At 39.8% G+C, this 20,073-nt stretch overlaps 1 protein-coding gene and 1 non-coding gene across 2 annotated transcripts; both read right to left on the bottom strand.

Annotated features, from left to right (window-relative positions):
• Window positions 1–13,864: 13,864 nt before the first annotated feature.
• Window positions 13,865–18,078, bottom strand: LOC149303157 (cysteine-rich PDZ-binding protein-like). The gene is made up of 5 exons (XM_089481613.1): window positions 18,063–18,078; window positions 17,520–17,585; window positions 17,080–17,134; window positions 14,615–14,718; window positions 13,865–13,929 (listed from the first exon to the last, which is right to left on the bottom strand). Exons 1-5 carry the CDS (start codon window positions 18,076–18,078, stop codon window positions 13,865–13,867), a joined length of 306 nt encoding a protein of 101 aa, XP_089337739.1.
• Window positions 16,607–16,737, bottom strand: LOC149303158 (small Cajal body-specific RNA 14). Its single transcript, XR_016272050.1, has one exon.
• Window positions 18,079–20,073: the final 1,995 nt, after the last annotated feature.

Genomic DNA, 20,073 nt, shown 5'->3' with positions numbered 1-20,073 from the left:
CTGTCCTGGACTGGACTGGGTTGTGTGCCGGCTCTCCACGGTCCTGCCGCCCTGCTAAATTAAAAGAAAAATAGAAAATCGGCGGCTCGAAATAAAATAATTTAAGAGCTGCGGGGTGCGTTGGGGGATCGGGCACTGTATTGCGGCGCCTGTGTGCTCGGCATCTGCCCCATGTCTGCGGTCCCGTTTATTTGGGCCTTGCTGAAGCTGTTGAGACGCTGGAAATATACGCTTGACGGTCAGATGTTGCGAAATGGTTTCTTTGAGAGCGGGTGAAAAAGAGAAGGATAAGAAGTAAAGGAAAGAGGAAAGAAGAGAGATAAAAGAAGGGGAAATCAAGGAAAGAAAAAGAGAAAAGGGAAAGGAAAAAAAAAAAAGGGTGTTTTATCTATTTAAACGCCTGTGATACCGAATTTTTTCCCCTGGAAAATTTAAAAGCACAGTCGCTCCTTTTTTTCTCTTCTACCAGACGATCAGATAAGTGTTTTCAACCCTTATCAGTTATATCAAGATATATGAATTTGCTTCTATAGGATATATGAATTTGTGTTTTGACTCAGCAACACATACATTTTTTTTTTATTTTTTTTTTTCTTCCCTTCTTTTTTTCCAATTGTATGCACAGGTCAGCTCTATAAAATTTCTTTCTAACGTTATAGTTTATATCTAGCAATATAGGTCTCTAATCATGCCTCCTAAACATCAGTCTATTAAAACCAGAGAAAAAGATAAGAAAGACTCTAAAACAGATAAGGGAACTCCATCTTTCTTCTCTCCAAGACATACAAAAGAGACTTTGGACTATTCGCAAGCAGAATCACTGCTTTCAATGGAAGATACTCTGTCTAGCCCTATTAGACCTGTTACTTTTATCACGCAAGAAATATTACGTAATGCTCTAGATGACTTACTCAAAAATATAAAACAAGAAATTTCTTCAAGTTCGACAGAAATCAGGATGGATATTGCCACTTTGACAACAAAGGTTTCAAACATAGAAGTTAAATATGGTCTATTAGAGAACCAACAGAATATAACCTCAGCATTGGTTAAAAGTTTAGAAAACAAATATGAAGACCTGCAAATCAAAACTTCTGAGTTGGAGGACCGTTCTCGTAGCTCTAACCTACGTTTTAGGAACATCCCAGAATCATATTCAATTGATAATCTTCAAGCATTCGTAATAGATCTTATTCAGGACATGCACATAGAAGAGGCGCTGCCCGCTAATTTAATAGACAAATGCCACCGCTTGAAGAAACCCAAAGATCTGGCAGAAAGTATTCCCAGAGACGTTATTGTTTCCTTTTCTTCGGTTCGCTGGAAAGAGAATATTTTGGGAGCACGTAGACAAAATACCTCTAAAGATATTAAATTTTCGGAAATTCAAATATATGCTGACCTCTCTCCGGCTACTAGAAGTTGGAGACGAACCTTCTTGTACGATTTAAAATATTTGCGTGAAAAGGACATTAGATATATATGGGCCTTCCCTAGAGCTCTTAGAGTATACTGGAACAATTCCGCCGAGACCTTTATGAATGCAACTTCACTAAGTGAATGGATAAAACAGAAGAAAATTTGACTTTTACCCTTCTTTTTTTTTTTTTTTTCTTTAGTCAGTGGCCTAATTTTAGAGAAATGAGTTGCCTTGAAAATTCCTATATTACTCTAAATATTCTATTTGCTAACGCATTTATATGCACGTAAGCACTTTATTAAGAATAAGGTTGGAATCCTCAAGATTAGGAATGTTTGCTACACATTGAGATTATTAATACATAATTTTTCTTTTTTTTCTTTTTTCTTTTTTTTTTCTCCCTATTTTCTTTAGATAGTGGTCAAATTCTAGAGAAGTGTGTTGCCTTGGAAAATCCCCATATCACTTTAAATTTCCTATTTTCTAACACATTTTTACGCACGTAAGCACTTCATTAGGAATAATTGTTGGAATCCTTAAGATTAGGAATGTTTGTTACACATCGATATTACAAACACAGTAATTTGGTTTGATACTCAGTAATATATACTAATGGCTATTTTTGTGAATGGCCAAGTCTTAAATAATTGGGTACTTTTGGAAAACATTTTATTTTTTACATATTCATATGCACTTAAGCTCTTTATTAAGAACATTGTTGGAAACCCAGCATAGTATTTAGTCTGCACATTATATTTTCTAGTATAAATAGTTATCTTGGGGACTGTTCCACTTTAAATAATTTACTTTGTATACATTTTTATACATAAACACCTTATTAAAAACAAGGTCGGAATTCCAAAATAGACCTTTTTTCCATAGAATTGATGGATGCACAAATGGTAGATACACATATATGCACTTTGTTGGGGATATCCTGGGCAATCTTGGAAAGTTCCTAACACTATTTATTATTCTGTATAGGATATGATCTTTGGCACGATATCTGACCCATCTTAAATTATATATTGGTATTTAACTTTTCAATTAGTTGGCTAATATTAGATTTATGTAAATGTACTTAAAAGTATTTACCTTTTATTATTTTTTATTAATATGTTTATCTATCTGAGATACACTTAACAGACTGGAGTTTTACATAATGAGATTTTATTAACTTTTTGACAAATTTTGGCGTATTTACCACACTGAATTTGTAATTTAGATATCATATAATGCCGTACTTACATAATTTCGGTTGCGTCATTAGGAAGCAGATTTGCAATAGAAATGAGCAACTTCAAAATAATATTACACGAGGAAATTTTTTTTTCTTTTTTTTTTTTTCTCTTATTGTTATCATAACTTGTGCTTAAATTAAAAGTGTATATTTTTTGATTCAAGTTAGATATTCGTTCCAAATGATACTTTAGGAGCAATTGACAACTATGATTTTGTATGGGTACTGATTGATATATTATTTTGTGCTCGGGGAATCGTCATATCTGCCGAATTTATATAATCGGTTATTAATTGATTCAGCAGCGAAAGTTTAATTATTTTTTTGAGGCTCCTGGGCACTATAAATTAAAATGTTTTGATTTGTTTTATATATGCATATATGTACCCTATTGAGACCAAGGAGATAAAACTGGAATAGACTTGGGACCTTATGAGAAATAATTAGTGATAAAAATTTAATCTAATTCTAATTTCCTAGGTATTTCTGAAATTAGGTCTAATAGGCCTAAAGTATTTAGATAAACTTTGGCGTAGTTACCATATAGAATACGTATTGTAGATATTGCACTCCTATATAAGGTTTTACTCATATAATCTCGTTACTGAGATTGAGGAAGCAAATCTGTAATACAAATGAGCAACTTCAAAAAGAAAAAAAAAGAAGAAAAAAATTTATGTAATTACATTTATTTATTCTTTTCTTCTATAATTAGACTACAAGGGCCCTTGTTGGCCGTAAGTCAAGACCTACAATCCACTGGTCCCAGTGCTTATTAATATTTCCAATAATGGTTTCCCATCTCTACTCCTCCTTTCGGTTCAGTTGAACCTAAGCATGCATCTTGATAACTCTGTTACCATTTTGATGCATTTGTTTAGTCTATTTATGTTAAGATGCACCTTCTGGTGCATTTTGGTTCTGCTTTTTTGTGTCCATACTTGCTCTGGTGACGGAGCACATTGGTTGAGTAATTTTTCTCAGTATGCGCTTTACGCATGTTATAATATGTTTACAAATGGTTTATGGAAGGAGATACACAGATGTTTCTCATTTCTATACAAGTTTATGGTTTTTATTAATATTTGTATTTCGGTAATTGTTTTTTGTGGATGGAGAGATGGAGCTGGGGCTTTAGGCGAGCAAATAGAGGGGGTTTATAGATTCAGCAGGTGGGTTGAAGCCGCTGTGATAGACCAGAAAACTTTTTTTCTTTATTATCATCTAAATGGGTCTTAAATGCGTTTCGGTCAACACACAGGGCCTAAACTCGCCTGAAAAACGTAGTAGAGTCTATTCGTGTCTAAGGAAAGAAAGGATTGATGTAGCGTTTTTTCAAGAGACGCACTGGAGGGTTATTGACAAATTAAGATGGGGGGGGAAGATACTTCCCTCATACTCTTCATGCTTCAATGCAAGATAAAAAAAAAAAGAGGGGTAGCGATTTCCTTTTCTAATAATATTAGTATTAAAACAACATATATAGAAGAAGACGTAAATGCTTGTTACTTGATATGGATTGGCACATTAAATAACGTAAAATATACCCTAGTCAATATTTACTTTCCTAACAAAGAGCCCCTCATACATCTTAATTCTATACTGGATTAAGTTGAACAAATAAAAATAGGGATTACTATTATTGCAGGTGATTTTAATTGCGTATTAGATGTAACAATGGATAAAGAAATTGGTAAATATAAACACATTAATAAAAATTTAAAAAAGAGAACCAATTCTTTTCGCAATATTATAAATAAAGCTAATCTTTATGATTTATGGAGAGTTAAGCATCCCTCTCTTAGAGATTATACACATTATTCAAATGTACATAAGACATTCTCCAGAATTGATATGATCCTGGGAGATATTAGAGCAGTAAACCAAGTTGAACGGATAATATTGAGGGAGAACATTTGGTCCGATCATAGCCTTATTTTTTTTGATCTTAAGGATATCTGGGGTCCAACTCCATGTACGACATGGCGGCTGGATGACTCGCTTTTGTTCTCAGCAACAAATAGAGAACTTATTTCTAAAATGACAAAAAATTTCTTTCAAGAAAATAAAGCAGGCCAAACATCCCAAGGGATACGATGGTGCACATATAAGGCAGTCGCCAGAGGTTTTTTTATTAAAATTAAAAAAAATATGAAAGCAAGTCGGGAGAACTCGCTTAATGAGCTATACGTGTCTTATTACAATTTGATGAAAGACTTTAAACTAGACCCTACACAAATTTGTATAAATGATATTGTAAATCTTAGAGACAAAATAAATCAGAAAGAATTGGAAAAGACTAGATATTGTATGGAAAAACTAAAACTAAAATTTTACCATAAAAGTAATAGACCGGACAGACTAATGTCAAATCAACTTAAAAAAAAAAAGGGCTAAAGAAAGAATTACGAAGATTATAACACAAGGGAATACACGTATGTCTCCTGAAGATGTTGCAGAGGGGTTTAGACTTTATTACAATTCGCTATATAATATACCATCCGAAACGAATGAGGCAGATATAGAGACATATTTAAAATCAATAGATTTCCCAGCCCTAAATCAGGAACAGAGAGAAGCATTATATAGCCCGCTGCAAAAAAAAGAACTAAGCTTATTAATTGATAAATTACAAAGAGTTAAAACACCTGGGCCAGATGGATTCACAAATTTATTTTATAAGACCTTTAAAAAAGATATTGTAGATCGATTATTAGATATGTTTGATGAAATTACGATTACAGGTATTTGTCCAAAAGAATTCTTACAGGCCAATATTCTACCAATTCTAAAAAAAGACAAAAATTCTGAAGACATAAAAAATTACCGCCCAATCTCATTAATAAATGTCGATGCAAAGTTATTTTCGGCATTACTTGCGGACAGATTAAAACCAATTTTGCAAACTCTGATCCATCCAGATCAGGTGGGCTTTGTGCCCAGCAGAGACTCGGCAAATAATATTAGATGTCTGGTGGATATATTGGATTATGTAGAAAAGAAGAGATGCCCCCTTCTGACCCTGTCATTGGATGCAGAAAAAGCATTCGATAGGGTCGGTTGGGGGTACCTCAAAGCAATCTTAAGACATTTCGGTCTTTCTAATTGGATCTATACAGCCATAAGTGCTCTATACTCGAATCCCAGTGCCCGAGTAGTTGGTTCTGGTTTCTGCTCTGACTGGTTTGATCTCCAAAATGGCACCCGTCAGGGGTGTCCATTATCACCTATCTTATATATTTTGTCTCTCGAACCTCTTGCTATTCAGATAAGAAATAATCTTAAAATTAAGGGCATTGTTATAGATAATATATATAAATTACTTTTATATGCAGACGATGTGATTATTTTCTTATCAGATCCATTGACTTCATTTCCCTTTTTTCTTTCTGAAATAGAAAACTATAGTAAGGTATCGAATTATAAGTTAAATATGAACAAATCTATAGCGCAAGTTAAAAATTTGAAACCCCATCTGGTCCGTAGACTTTCAGCTAGTTATTCACTGAACACAAAGGCCACTGAATTTGATTATTTAGGGATTTGTATCCCAGATAAATTGGAAAACCTAGTGGAAAAAAACTACTTACGCCTTTTAAAAACATCTTCCGAATCCATCAGAGAATGGCGGAAAATAGATCTTTCATGGTGGGGACGAATCAATGCATTAAAAGCCTACTTAACTCCGAAATGGATTTATATGTTTCGTATGCTTCCTGTAAAGATCCCAAAGAGTTGGTTGGAAATAATTCATACCACTTTTATAAATTTTGTTTGGAAAGGTAAAATTCCTAGGATAAATGCTAAATTACTGGGGGTTAAACCCATAAATGGTGGAATGGGATTTCCTTTGATTAAACATCTATATGATGCAAATATTATGCTACACATAATTAAAATATATCAACAGACTATTAAAAAAGATGGATGGTATATGATAGAACAAAATGCGTTGGGAAATATCCATCTTAATAAATTAGTTTGGCCGATAAAGGATAGAGATATGTTAATTCAGATCCAAGGCAAAAATATGGTTTTAGAAGGAATCATACCAGAGTGGCTACGCATTAAAAAAAGACTAGGTATTAAAGGGAAATTGATAGATTCATTAAGTATTGATATGTTAGAAAAAACGATTGATAACATTTCCCTTGCTCAATGGACAAATACTGGCCTGCATTTAATATCTGAAATTATGTCTCAAGGACAATTGATTCCCTTACCCGCTCTTTCAGAAAAACTTAAACCTTTCTCTCCATCAATATTTAATTATCTAAGGGTTAAACATTGTATTAATAAACACGTAGTTTGTACACAGAATGAAATCTATAAGAAAATTGCATCAATTTTTAGTTTTACTAAACCCATAAAATTATTATCCAAATGTATAGAATTGATGAAACTAAGTGAGGGAGATACACCTACCTTTTTGGTAAAAGAAAGATGGGAAAAAGATCTAAATATTATAATTTCAACAGATCAATGGCTGAATATGTATAGACAACTTTTCCCTAGAATTCATGACCTTTCATTACTTGAGACTCACTTTAAAGTTGTTAATAAATGGTATAGGGTTCCCACTAAAATCTCTCGCATGTTTACATCGTGTTCAAATATCTGTTGGCGATGTGGCCATGCGGAGGGAACCTATCTGCATATATGGTGGGCATGCCCAATAGTGTCTAAATTTTGGGCAGACATATTAGTATTTTTGAAAACTGTTGATGATATAATACTGCCGAACCTACCTTCATCCCTTATACTACATCAAGGTTGGCCCTTGATGTCTCAGTCTCAACTAAACTTATCGATACACACATGCTTGGCAGTCAAGAGATGTATTGCTAGGGAATGGAAACAAGCTAGACATTTTGTTTGGTCTCATTTTGAGAAACAACTGATCTACCAAATCACTATGGAAAGGGAGATCTCTCGAACGCTTCATATATCCCTAAAAAAATTCCATAATTGGGACACATGCCTTCAAAAAATTAATAGACTGCGTTTTTAATGGACTAAAACCTCCTCTCATCTCTGGTACTTATAAGTTACCCTCGCTCTTGCCCCAGCTCCATCTCGCCAAAACTGTTAATGGTTCTATTACTCCTTTGTCTTGTCTGCTTTGTTGGTTATATAACTGATATGGTGAAGATTAATTGAATGACTTTCAGCAACTTTGTTTCCCACCATCCTTTATGGCTCTTGACAGATTGTACATAACTCTGTCTGTTTTAACTATCTAAACACAGAAGCTGTTTATCTGTGTTGGTATCTTTTGTATTTTCTACTTTTGCTAATAAAAAAAAAAAATAAAAAAAAAATAAAAAAAATAAAAATCTGGGGAAACGAGCACTGGCTGGTCACACAGGGCAGACTTTAGAATCTGAAAAGCCTTCTCTGCCTCGGGGTTCCACTTCACCATCACTGACTTACCCCCCTTTGTTAAGTCGGTCAATGGTGTTGCCATTGAGGCAAAGTTGGGCACGAACCGACGGTAGTACCCGGTTATGCCAAGGAAAGCCCTCACTTGTTTCTTTGTTAATGGTCTAGGCCAGTTCTGTATCGCCTCAATCTTATTGATCTGGGGTTTAACCAGCCCCCTACCAATGATATAACCCAGGTATCTTGCTTCCTCCAGACCCACTGCGCATTTTTCAGGGTTTATGGTTAGGCCAGCATCACTAATGGAGTCTAACACGCCCTGTACCTTACAGAGGTGACTTTTCCAGTCAGACGAAAAAATTACCACATCGTCCAGGTAAGCAGCGGCATAATCACGATGTGGTCTCAAAATCAGATCCATCAGCCTCTGAAAGGTAGCAGGGGCCCCATGTAACCCGAATGGCATCACAACATGTTGGAACAGGCCCTCTGGAGTAGAAAAGGCAGTCTTCTCTTTAGCCTCCTCAGTTAATGGTATCTGCCAATAGCCCTTTGTAAGGTCAAGTGTTGTGATGTACCTTGCCTTCCCAAGCCTCTCAACCAGTTCATCCACTCGGGGCATGGGGTACGCATCAAACTTTGAGACCTCATTTAATCTCCTGAAGTCATTACAGAACCTCCACGTCCCATTGGGCTTTGGGATTAGCACAATGGGGATTGACCATTCACTAGTAGATTCCTCAATCACACCTAATTCAAGCATGCGCCTGACCTCAGAGGAGCCTCTCTACGTGCTTCTGGTATCCTGTATGGCTTCAAATTCACTTTACTGTGAGGCTCAGTTTTAATATGGCGTTTTATGAGGTGGGTACGGCCAGGTAGGTCCGAAAACCTGCGTCTGTTTTCCTGCAGGAACTCCATCACCTCCTGCTTCTGGGGCACTGACAGTGCCTCTCCTATTGTTACTGGGGGAACTGGTTGCCCCACTTCTTTGACCCCTGCCTGGGTCGCCCCCAAAGACTCCCGATCTTTCCACGGCTTGATCAGGTTTACGTGATAAACCTGGAAGGGTTTTCTCCTGCCTGGTTGATGGACCTTGTAGTTCACCTCACTCATCTTCTCTACAACCTCATAGGGACCCTGCCGCTTGGCTAAAAACTTACTTTCGACGGTGGGCACTAAAACCAGGACCCTGTCCCCAGGATTAAAGGCCCTCAACCTGGCAGATCTGTTATAAATTCTGCTCTGGGCCTCCTGTGCTCTTTGCAGATGCGTTTTAACTATAGGCATCACTGTCGCTATTCGGTCCTGCATCTGAGCCACATGTTCAATAACACTTTTATATGGGGTGGCCTCGGTCTCCCAAGTTTCTTTGGCAATATCTAACAAACCCCTTGGATGTCGGCCATAGACTAACTCAAAGGGGGAAAACCCTGTAGACGCTTGGGGCACCTCCCGGATAGAGAACATAAGGTAGGGTAATAGACACTCCCAATCCCGACCATCCCTGTCTACCACCTTTTTTTAGCATATGCTTTAGGGTTTTGTTAAACCTCTCAACTAACCCGTCTGTTTGAGGGTGGTACACTGAGGTACGGAGGTGAGTGATTTTAAACAACTTACACAGGTCTTTCATGACCCGTGACATAAAGGGCGTACCCTGGTCAGTAAGAATTTGTTTAGGGATCCCCGTGCGAGAGAACATGTAAAACAACTCCCTAGCAATATTTTTGGAGGCCATGTTTCTTAAGGGTACCGCCTCTGGGTACCGGGTAGCATAATCCAATACAACCAAAATGTATTGGTGTCCCCTAGCAGATTTGACAATGGGCCCTACGAAATCCATGGCAACTCTCTCAAATGGTACTTCAATGATGGGAAGTGGCACCAAGGGGCTACGGAAGTGTGGTGTTGGGGCACTTTTCTGGCATGTGGGGCATGACTCACAATACCTTCTTACTTCTTCATACACCCCAGGCCAATAAAACCTTTGGAGGACCCTCTCTTGTGTTTTATTAGTCCCCAAGTGCCCCCCAAACACATGGTTATGAGCTATGTCCAGCACCAGGTTGTCGGTATTGTTTTGGCACCAGAAGCTGTTCCACAATTTCCTTGTTAACTTTGGTGACCCGGTACACTAGATCCCCATTCATGGCAAAATGTGGAAATTTCTGGTCAGCTCCGGGTTCCTGTGGTACCCCATTTACTACCGTGACATTTGCCCGTGCAGTTTCCAGAGTGGGGTCGCTCACTTGCTCGGTCCCAAAGTTACCCCGAGACATTTCTAAATCTAAGACCTGTTGGCCGGGTTGGGAAGTTTCTTCTTCTTCTTCCCCAGCTAACACCTGCAAGGGGAAAGAATCTTCACTATACATTTCAGGTGGGCCTACATCCTTTTCATCATGCCCCTTACTGGTATCATTGTTTCCAATGGCCGTCTCACATGACCCATTATTTACAGGGAAGGGTACAGATTCTGTCGGAGTTTGTTCCCCAGCTGCAGAAACGTTCCCCCTTTTCCACAACTCCCAAAACAATGGGAAATCGCGGCCTAATATAACTGCATGCATAAGTCTTTTTACAACTCCGACTTCGTAGGTCACAGTTCCAGATGGAAAAGGAAAGAGTGATACTCAGCGCTTAAAATGAAAATGCCAGATATCTGGTGTAATGACACAACTTGAACAAGTATAATACCTTAGTGCTGCAGAACCAACACACTGACCACAAGTGTGTAAAGGATAATACCCAAAACAAAGAAATAAAGTGCTGCGCAAAATTTACAAACGACACCACAATATGTGCGAAAATTAAATAATACTTAAATTCATTAAAATGGATTCTTCAATAGGTTCCTCTGTTGGGAAGCCCATAGAGCTCCTTCTGGGGAATGGAGTTTCTTCTTTGTACCGGTGTATCAGAAAAGACCGGAGGAGAAAGAGTTAAAAAAAGTAGTAGCTTTAATATAAATAAATAAAAATAGTATCTTAACATATAAGAATATAATGTGGCTCAGTCTCTGATTCTGGAATGGCTGCACAAACAGGTTCTGCAAATAGGGACTGACGCCGACTAGCGTCACACACCATGGGCTCTGAGTTAAGAGGGCAATAGGCGGCTATGTGTCCCCACTCATGGCACCTCCAGCACTGGGGGGTCCCTGGCCTCTTTAGTAGGGAGCCCTTTCTAGGACTGTGGGGCCCCAGGGGTTCAGGATCAGTCTTTTGCCCTCGCCCAAACTCTAGAGCCCTGCTCTCTCTCACATTTTTCCATACACCTCCAGCTGGAACTCTCTTACCCAAAGATGTTGCGGGTCTGACGGTCTTGGAAGGTGTTGGTGCTGCAGGGACCTCACGGAGGAAGTCCTCGGTTGCTATGAACCTTTCCACCATGTTGACAAGCTGCTCAGCAGTTCTGGGGTCTCCATGCCCAACCCACCGTTGTAGCTCCGCCGGGAGGGCGCGGAAGTAGTGGTCCACTACCACCTTTTCCACAATCTGGGCTGGTGTAGTGGATTCTGGTTCCAGCCACTTACGTACAAGATGAATAAGATCATACATCTGGGACCTGGCAGGCTTGTCCATGGTGTATTTCCAACAGTGGACTCTCTTGGCCCGAACAGCGGGCGTAACACCCAGGCGAGCAAGGATCTCCATTTTTAGTTTTGTAAAGTCCCGGACATCCTGCTCCCTGAGGTCATAGTAGGCCTTTTGCGGTTCAGCAGTCAGAAAGGGTGCAATCACTTCTGCCCACTCTGCAACTGGCAGTCTCTCTCTCTCCGCCACTCTCTAAAATACGGTGAGGTAGGCCTCGACGTCGTCGGGCGTCATTTTTTGTAAGCCCCGCTGAACGGCCCTCCTTACATCAACAGTGTCAAGGGGGCTTGCCTCCACTCGTTGGGGCTGAGCCACAACAGTCTCTCTGAGCGCAGCAATCTGCTCCATTAACAGACGATTCGTTTCCTGTTGTTGGGCCATAGTCTGCTGTTGCGCATGTTGCTGGGCTTGAAAAGCCTCTGCATGAAACTTTCGTTGCTGTTCCAAGGCCTGCTCATGTCTCAGGTTAGCCTGTATCAGCTGTTTTATCACCTCCTCCATTGTGCCGGATGGGCCTTACAGTGCTGCAGCTTTCACTCAGGACATATGCTTCCGGCCCTTTAAATGTCCACAAAATTCAGATGCAGTGTTTTGTCATGCCGTTGCTCCTAGCATCATTGTGCCCGCATTCTCCACCAATTGTAGGGAACAGCTCACGCATAGGGCGGCAATGACTGTATTCACACAGGTTTCAAACGTAAAGCGTGTTTATTTAGATGCTGTAGGCACAGAGCACCTTGTAAACAAAACAAACTCTAAGCCTGTCCGGCTCTAACTAAACATCCGGATCCCTCTCTACAAGCCTAAGGTCTGGCACAAAGCAAAGTAAGCGGTTTTTCATAGATAAAGCTTCATACCTGGTGGGCTGCAGCACTGGCTGTTGCTGCTCCCTGCCTCAGTCCCTCCTCCACCCTGCAAACCCAACAGCCCTCTCTTTTAAGGCTTCCTCCCCAGTAATGAGCTTAGGAAGCCTCACCTGAGGGCTCCTGGCTTTGCTACCGTGCCTGGCTGAGGAAACCAGGTGAGATATATATCCCATCAACCACTCTCCCATACACTTTACCACAATATATATATATACATACATATACACACACACTATTAAAATGCCAGGTACACACACACACACACACACGCTAGGCACTATACTACACTGAAGTAGCCTAGAGCAGTTTACATGTATATTGCTCTTATTGTCCATCTCTTAATAGGAAAGGTATAATTAAAATCTGTATCACAATTTGGGTCGCTAATAAACCTTTACCATAATCTGCACCAACAGAGAGCTCTTCACCAGATACAACAGCTGTATCTCAAGATGGCATGATATGAAAACCTTTGTGTACACGTTTCTCAGTGCAGCAAAACAATATATTTCCCGCTGGATAACAATCTGGATGTTATCTATACACTTAAACGGAAATAAATCTTGTTTTTACTTAAACAAAATATATAGAACGGTTTATTAAATGTTCAATGGCAAACAAATACAGAAAAAAGTGGAAACCAGTAAATAAGCATAAGCAGTTCTGTCATTGAGTGCTATGATCAAACACTTATTGAGGTTACGATGAGACAGTAACGGCCTACTACCTGGGGGAGTTTCAATTCTCTCAATTTACCATGAAGGTCCAACGCGGGTGGGTTTCTCCAGCAAGAAGGGCAAAGTTGGCCCTATATGATGCATAAATCAATGGTTGAGGAGACTGTACTAATCTCACTGATTAAACTATACATTATACAGGGCCAGGCATGCTCTTGCAGCAGAAAAGCTCGCCAGGGTTGGGCCTTCATGATGTATAAATTACATAAAGGAGTTAAACTGTATCCTCTGTACACGTTTGTCCTGGCAGTTTATTTGAGGGAGAGACACTATATTATCCATCATTGTTTGGGTCACAGGGTCAAAACCTAAATAAATAATGAAAACTAATGAATATTGGTATGAAACACCAGTTATAACAGATAAATTAAAATTCTAGAAGCCATTATATCCCCCTTGACGCGATGTTCATTATTTTCACACAAATTTAATAGTCCTTAAAAAATATCCAAAAGATATAAAGCGGGTGCATTGAGTTAATATGAAGAGAAAACAGAAGCCAACAAAGAGCAATTAAATCCTGGTCTATTTACATTTTCAGACAGTCATAAAGCAATTTCCAAACGTATCACCCCCTGCTAGCAACGGCATACATTAATAAAAGGGATCCCCAGGAGTAGAATTTAAACAGAGGTCTGCTTGTAGTTCTTAGTGTCCAGAACCTTGGTCCCACACATTGCACAGATACCTAGAAGACAGAAAGAAATCAATGTGGATTACCATGAAAAAAATCAAAAGTCTGAATAGGATCCGTCACACAGTCTTTGGCGCTTGAATGAACTTAAGTCCACCATCTTCTTAGGAGAGCCCTCATCATTTTGCTAAGGAATACATAAATCTTAACATCCAGATATCTATTCCCTCTCAAAAGATACTGCTGGCACCTACTGTTGGCAGACAGATTCCCATATCCCTGATTATGGGTGTTTGCTGAGAATGACATTCTTCCATAGCATTAAACATCACCATAATGCATGTTTATAAACTAAATTGCATTAACTACCATACATTTTTTTTTTTAATTGTAAAACCCTGTGTTTTAACCCCATTAAAATCAATGCATTCTGAGCCTGTACATGTACGGGCTGTCATGAAGTGGTTAAATAAAGAAATCACAATCAAGTGAAGTCTCAGTGCAGTCCGCTCTAACAAAAGTATCCCTTTCTGGCAATCTAAGGGTATTTAAGATGTAAATATTCACATGGTGTGTGAATTGGTAACCAGCCGCCATTAAATCCACATGGTTCCCTTTAGCTGGGTTGAGCAATCACCTTAGTTACTGGTCCCCCTATAAGCTGTGTATAACACTCCGTTCATATGACAGGAGTTTTGTTTCCAGAGGTAGAGTATGTAGATAAGTAAACGTTCCTTACCCTTCTTATAGGCACATGCCTGGCAGTAGTGTGACCCTGCCTGGTGAACTGAACTTTTACAGATGCGACAAACTGCAAAGCGATTTTTTCCATAGGGATCAAACCTGACGGAGCAAAAAAGTATACAACATCACACAACCGTCCACTTACTTCTCCTCACGACGTCAACTCCATGATATTTTAATACTGTATAACGGACATTAATATTTAGGTCTTTACATATGTCTATTGAGTGTGGGGAACCAGGAAAGTTAGTGTATCTTCCAGTATACTGTAAAAATTAATAAGAAATACAATTTGGATAATTGTTTACATGGCAAGGCATTGCTCGTCGTAACCATAACTTTTTTTGCAAAGATACATTTTCTGTTGAAAAGACGCCAAACCCACTTTGTAGATTGTTATAACATAAAAATTCACAGCAAATTGGGTGGGCAGAATGGATCCTGTCCTTGGCCTTAGATTCAGGAGCCATGTGACTTCCCCACACGTGTTTAACCCCTTCGTGACAAAGGCTGATTTTACTTTTTGTACCCTTCGTGACAATGGCCGTTTTAACATTTCTGCGCTGCTTGTGTTTAGCTGTAATTTTCTTCTTTCCCGTTTACTGAACCCACACACATTAGATATTGTTTTTTCCAGGACAAGAAGGGCTTTCTTTAGATGACATTGTTTTGATTGTATCATATTATTTACTATTAAAAAAAAGTATAAAATATGGTGAAAAATTTAGAAAAAAATTACTGTTTCTAACTTTTAGTTGAAAAACCTTTTACTCATCTATAAAAGGTAATGAAAAAACCTGCTAAATGGATTCTACTATTTGTCCTGAGTTTAGAAATACCCAATGTTTTTATGTTTTTATGTTTTTTCTACACATTATGGGGCAAAAAGTACAGGTAGCGTTTTGCTATTTCAAAGCCATTTTTTCCAAATCTGGTAATTCTTCCCCCCATGTGCCATTTCGGGTATCTTTGAAGCCGGCCAATGCAATTTACCCCATCAAATCATATATTTTAACCCTTTCCAAGCACTTATTCTACCATCAGCCTTTGTCAAACTTTATGGTAGTATTTTTTTTTGCATTTGTTTTTTCACACACATTTTACTTTAGGTATGAATAAACAGGTTCTGGTGTATGTCACTATCACAAAACACCCCAATATGTGTTTAGCAACATCTCCTGAGTACAGCGATACCTCACATGAATGATTTTGCCTGGCTGTTTGGGGGCAAAAGGGCCACATTTGGGGCATGCGCATTTTTCAATGCAGTACCTGTATTCAACCTGCAAGTGGAGCCAGAGTTCTCTAGAGGGTCTGGAGACCATCTAGCAAACTTTTTCATCTTTATTGTTTTTTTTCCCGGGCCGCCGCCATCTTGCTGATGGTGAAGATCACTCCGGAGAGGTCACAGCCCATCCTGGGGTAAGTGTTTGGTGTCGCTGGATGCCTCCTGATCGAGGCATTCCAGCGACACCATTTAAGTTTAGGAGGTGATCGTTGATCGACTCCTAAACGCTTTTAAAACGGGCGTCCGGCGCCATACAATGTACGGCGGATGTTGACACCCTGGGGAGGGACCAGAGATGGCCCCAAGATGCCGATCGTGGCGTTGCTGAATGCCTCGAGGTCGAGGCATTACAGCAACGCCGTTTTGCGCAGAAAGCGGAAGTAGATCGCTTTCTGCACCCGTTTAAAGACGTGCCGGTCCTGGCACGTCAATTGTCGTAAACTACATGTTTTTCCGTGACGTGCCCAGACCGGCAATTGTCATCAAGGGGTAAATTCCTCCACTGTGTTGGCATCTACAAGTTAAGGGACGCTGTTCTACTTACCTACTATACCTTATATTAACTCAAATGCTCTGACCCTCTAGTGGTAGATTATGACTTTTTGTTCTTATATTTCTCCTCTTTTGAAATAAATTTCCCTCCTGTAAATGTTAAATCATTTTATGTATTCAAATATGTCCAACACTGGCTAGAAAATATCTGTCTGGTACCATCGCACAGGAAGCCCGATGTCTGGACAGGCCCTGTCGGCAGAAACCATTTCTTTATGTTTGTGACAGCCTTATAGCCGCATTAAATTGCTGATTAATGCAACCCATGTATGCCACACAAGGGGAATCGAACACGCGGCCCCATGCACCACTGCTCAGGCCACCTACCCGGTCAGCCACACAAGCAGTGATGCTTTCACATGCGGATTGCCCAACTTCTCTTAAGAAAGCATTAAAGAAAAATGCCTGCTTCACTCTCGATCTCCCCACAAGTAACATCATCAAAGGCAGAGATCATCAACTGCCATTTTTTTTTTTTATGGACCCAAAAACTTTAAATTTTTTTATTTGGATCTAAAATTATTCATTGCTATTTTTCTACCACGTTACCCTTCACATAACGGTTAAACCCCTTCTGACGATGTGTAACATTACAATAGGAAGCAGGTCTCAGCACTTACCGTGACTTCTTTGAGGTCAGTGCCTTATTTTCATTTAATTTGCGACCTCCACTCTCTAGGAAAGAAGTTAAAAGAAACTTTATTGGTACATTTACAAAAAAATCACTGGTGAAAGAAGGGTTTTGCGACAATGGAGCAAAATGTCAATGAGAAATATCCCCCCGTTAGTCATTTTCCTGCAGCTTCTATTAAAACACCCAGTTACAAAAACGTATGCAATATTTTACTGGGAAATACTCGTCACCCTAGACGCTAGATCAGAGCACACTGGAAGCGTGCAAAACGGGACGTGAAACGTGAAATTGATGTAAGAGTCGCTGATCCTGGAGTCCAAAACTACCTACTAGAATTCTATAAAGATTAATGGGTCCAATCATGTGATCGCTAATTACTCCTAAATAACTCAGAAATCAGTTAATGCAATTATTTGGACACCATACCTGTTGTATTCCTTGCACCGGATTTCCATGTATCTGGAGTGATAACCGTCCCCAGTTTCTTCTCACCTGTCGTTAAAAGGAAAGACAGGTTTTTTTACATAAAAACGTCATTGGTCATTAACTGACTGTTTTTGCACTAAGGGGTTTATCACAGTACCATCCCAAACCCACTATATACTCCACGGTACAAAGATCTACTTTCCAAATCTATTATTATTTATTGTTTCATATAGCGCCATCATATTCTGTAGCGCTGTACACTACATATTGTATCTCACTCACGGGGCCTGTATGCATGTTATATGGCTGCACTTTATTGTACCTCCTCACTGTTATACAATAGAGCGCCAAGCTAATACATCCATCCATCCATCCATCCATAGGTTTAGGTTGGGGGTAACCCAGCAACAGTATACGGGCCCAGCTGTCAGCGCTATAAACCACAGGCCTTATATACACTGCAACCGCCTGTCCCCACACACAGCTATTACACACAGTGAAGGCCCCGCTCTGGCCCGCTGCGCACCGGGACCGCTCACTCACATTTGTCGCACACCATGTTCACCCACGAAACCCACTCGCGGCCGCTGCCGTGATTGTAAACAAACAGCCTTCCTTCTAGCGTCACTTCCTGATTCCGACCAACCAATGCCAGAATCCAGGAAGAGCACGTGGCGGCTAGCTTTAAAGAAGCCTGTCGCTGATTGGCTACGAGATAAGTCGTTCACGCGTTGCTGTTAACCTGCCCTTGGAATCGAGTAAAGGAGGAAGGGCTGCCATTGGTTTGTGAGTGACTGCTCAGGTGAGTTACCTGGGTGACTATTTATATAAATTAGCGATATAGCAGCGTCATGCTATAAATAGGGGGTACAGGATGCGCTGTGCTGACAGGAGAGGGTTAAACAGGGGAGTTCTGGCTCGCAGGGTCACGTCACTGCGACCCCCTAGCCTGTTCTGCTTGATCACAGGTGGTAGCATGGAGCCGCTGTGCATGACTTCAGGAGTTGCATGCACTCACAGAGTAGGGTGACCGCATCTCTCCGTTTACTGTGACATGAATGGGACGTGTGTGCTGACCTCGTAAGTGCGCAGGATACACCTTTGCATGAGGTATATTGTGTAACTGGAGATATGCAAGTGGGACTGCAGCTGATCCTGAAGCCTTAAAGTAGTAAAGCCCTTTAATAAAGTTATATGTATGGGAACAAGTGAGAAATGCATTTACATGGAAGTTCATGCAGAGGATAGCCGTGGCGGTTATTGGAATGCCTCTCCTGTAGGGTTGTGCATTAATGCATGACTGCATATGTGATGAGGCCCTGGGATTGGAATGATGAGGTGGCTGTAATGTTCTAAACCCTGGAATGTGATTTGGCTGTTGTATGGATCATACTAATAGATACACAATGTGTGTTTGTTTATTCCATTTATAAAAGCGCATTCTCGCAGGCAGGCGTCGTCATTAGCGATGGGAGTGTTAGAATTCTGCAGGTTGGATGCGTTGAATAACAATAGATTGGATTATTGCTGTTGTTAAAGTGTTTGTTAGAAATGTTTTTTTTCTTCATTCAGATGCAAACCAAAATAAAGGACATCTGACATCGTTGGCTATTCGGTTAGAAGCCTTATTAGTCTCCGGTAAGTAAGTGTGAACAGCCTATGCAAAGGGGCATTTTCCTTAGCTGATAGCTGAAGCAATTATGGAACTGCAATAATTAAAAGCAAAACAGACAATTCAAGAAGGTACAGGAGGGATTCCTTTTAATGGAGGAAAAATGTTATAATAAGGTCATAATCTAAATTGTAATGTAAGGAGATGGTAGTGGATAAGTGGAGCAGCCTCGCAGCAAAAGTGGTAAAGGCCAATACAATGAGGGTTTTAAAACCTACATGGGATAGGCATATGGCTCTTGAATCTAAGATGAAACCAAGGACTGATTAAGGTCTGGGTCTTTACAGGAGCAATGGGCAGACGAGCTAGGCCAATGGTTCTTACTTGCCATCAAATTCTATGTTTCTATCGCCGATCTCCGTATGCATTCCATGTTATCTGTAGGCATATGCTGTATCGTGTGTCATAAATTGGGTTAGTCTTCATTGATCTAAAGCCGCTGTAAATGATCAGGTCCTGGCCGTTTTCTACATGTATGTTATATTACTATGACAGCTGGGGCACAATGTGTCCGGAAATGTCTTAGAGGTACAGCAGGCTGTTTTTTTTGTGTGTACCCACACAAGTTATAGATTGTTTTTTCAGAACATAGAAGGTACCAATATTAGACTGCTCTCTAAGCTTATTTAATGCCATGACATGCCAGACACGCCATTGGTCATTGAATGACTGTTTTTCTGTGATGTGCCTGGCATGCCATTGGTCGTTAAGGAGTTAAAGGCAGGTGCGTTGAAACCTCTTCTTTCCCTGGGTTATAGGCGCCGACCGCCTGCCTGTTATCAAGTGGATCTCTGTATTGATTATAAAAGAACATTTCACCAGAAGGCTTGATGAGTTTCGAGTAACTTTGTTTATTCTTCTAGGATCCTGTAAAGTAACATT

The sequence above is a fragment of the Sceloporus occidentalis genome, unplaced genomic scaffold, assembly GCF_023333645.1.
Source record: "Sceloporus occidentalis isolate IW3139 unplaced genomic scaffold, rSceOcc1.0.p SCAF_15, whole genome shotgun sequence".
In the NCBI taxonomy this organism is placed as follows: Eukaryota; Metazoa; Chordata; class Lepidosauria; order Squamata; family Phrynosomatidae; genus Sceloporus; species Sceloporus occidentalis.
This window is presented reverse-complemented; position numbering and strand designations above follow the sequence as displayed.

What these genes read in the sequence shown, in the direction of transcription:
- LOC149303157 (XM_089481613.1), bottom strand. An exon ending in CTGACCTCAAAGAAGTCACG is followed by an intron (nt 14,719 to 17,079) that starts GTAAGTGCTGAG and finishes TTGCTCCGTCAG; the next exon opens with GTTTGATCCCTATGGAAAAA. An exon ending in GGCATGTGCCTATAAGAAGG is followed by an intron (nt 13,930 to 14,614) that starts GTAAGGAACGTT and finishes TCTGTCTTCTAG; the next exon opens with GTATCTGTGCAATGTGTGGG.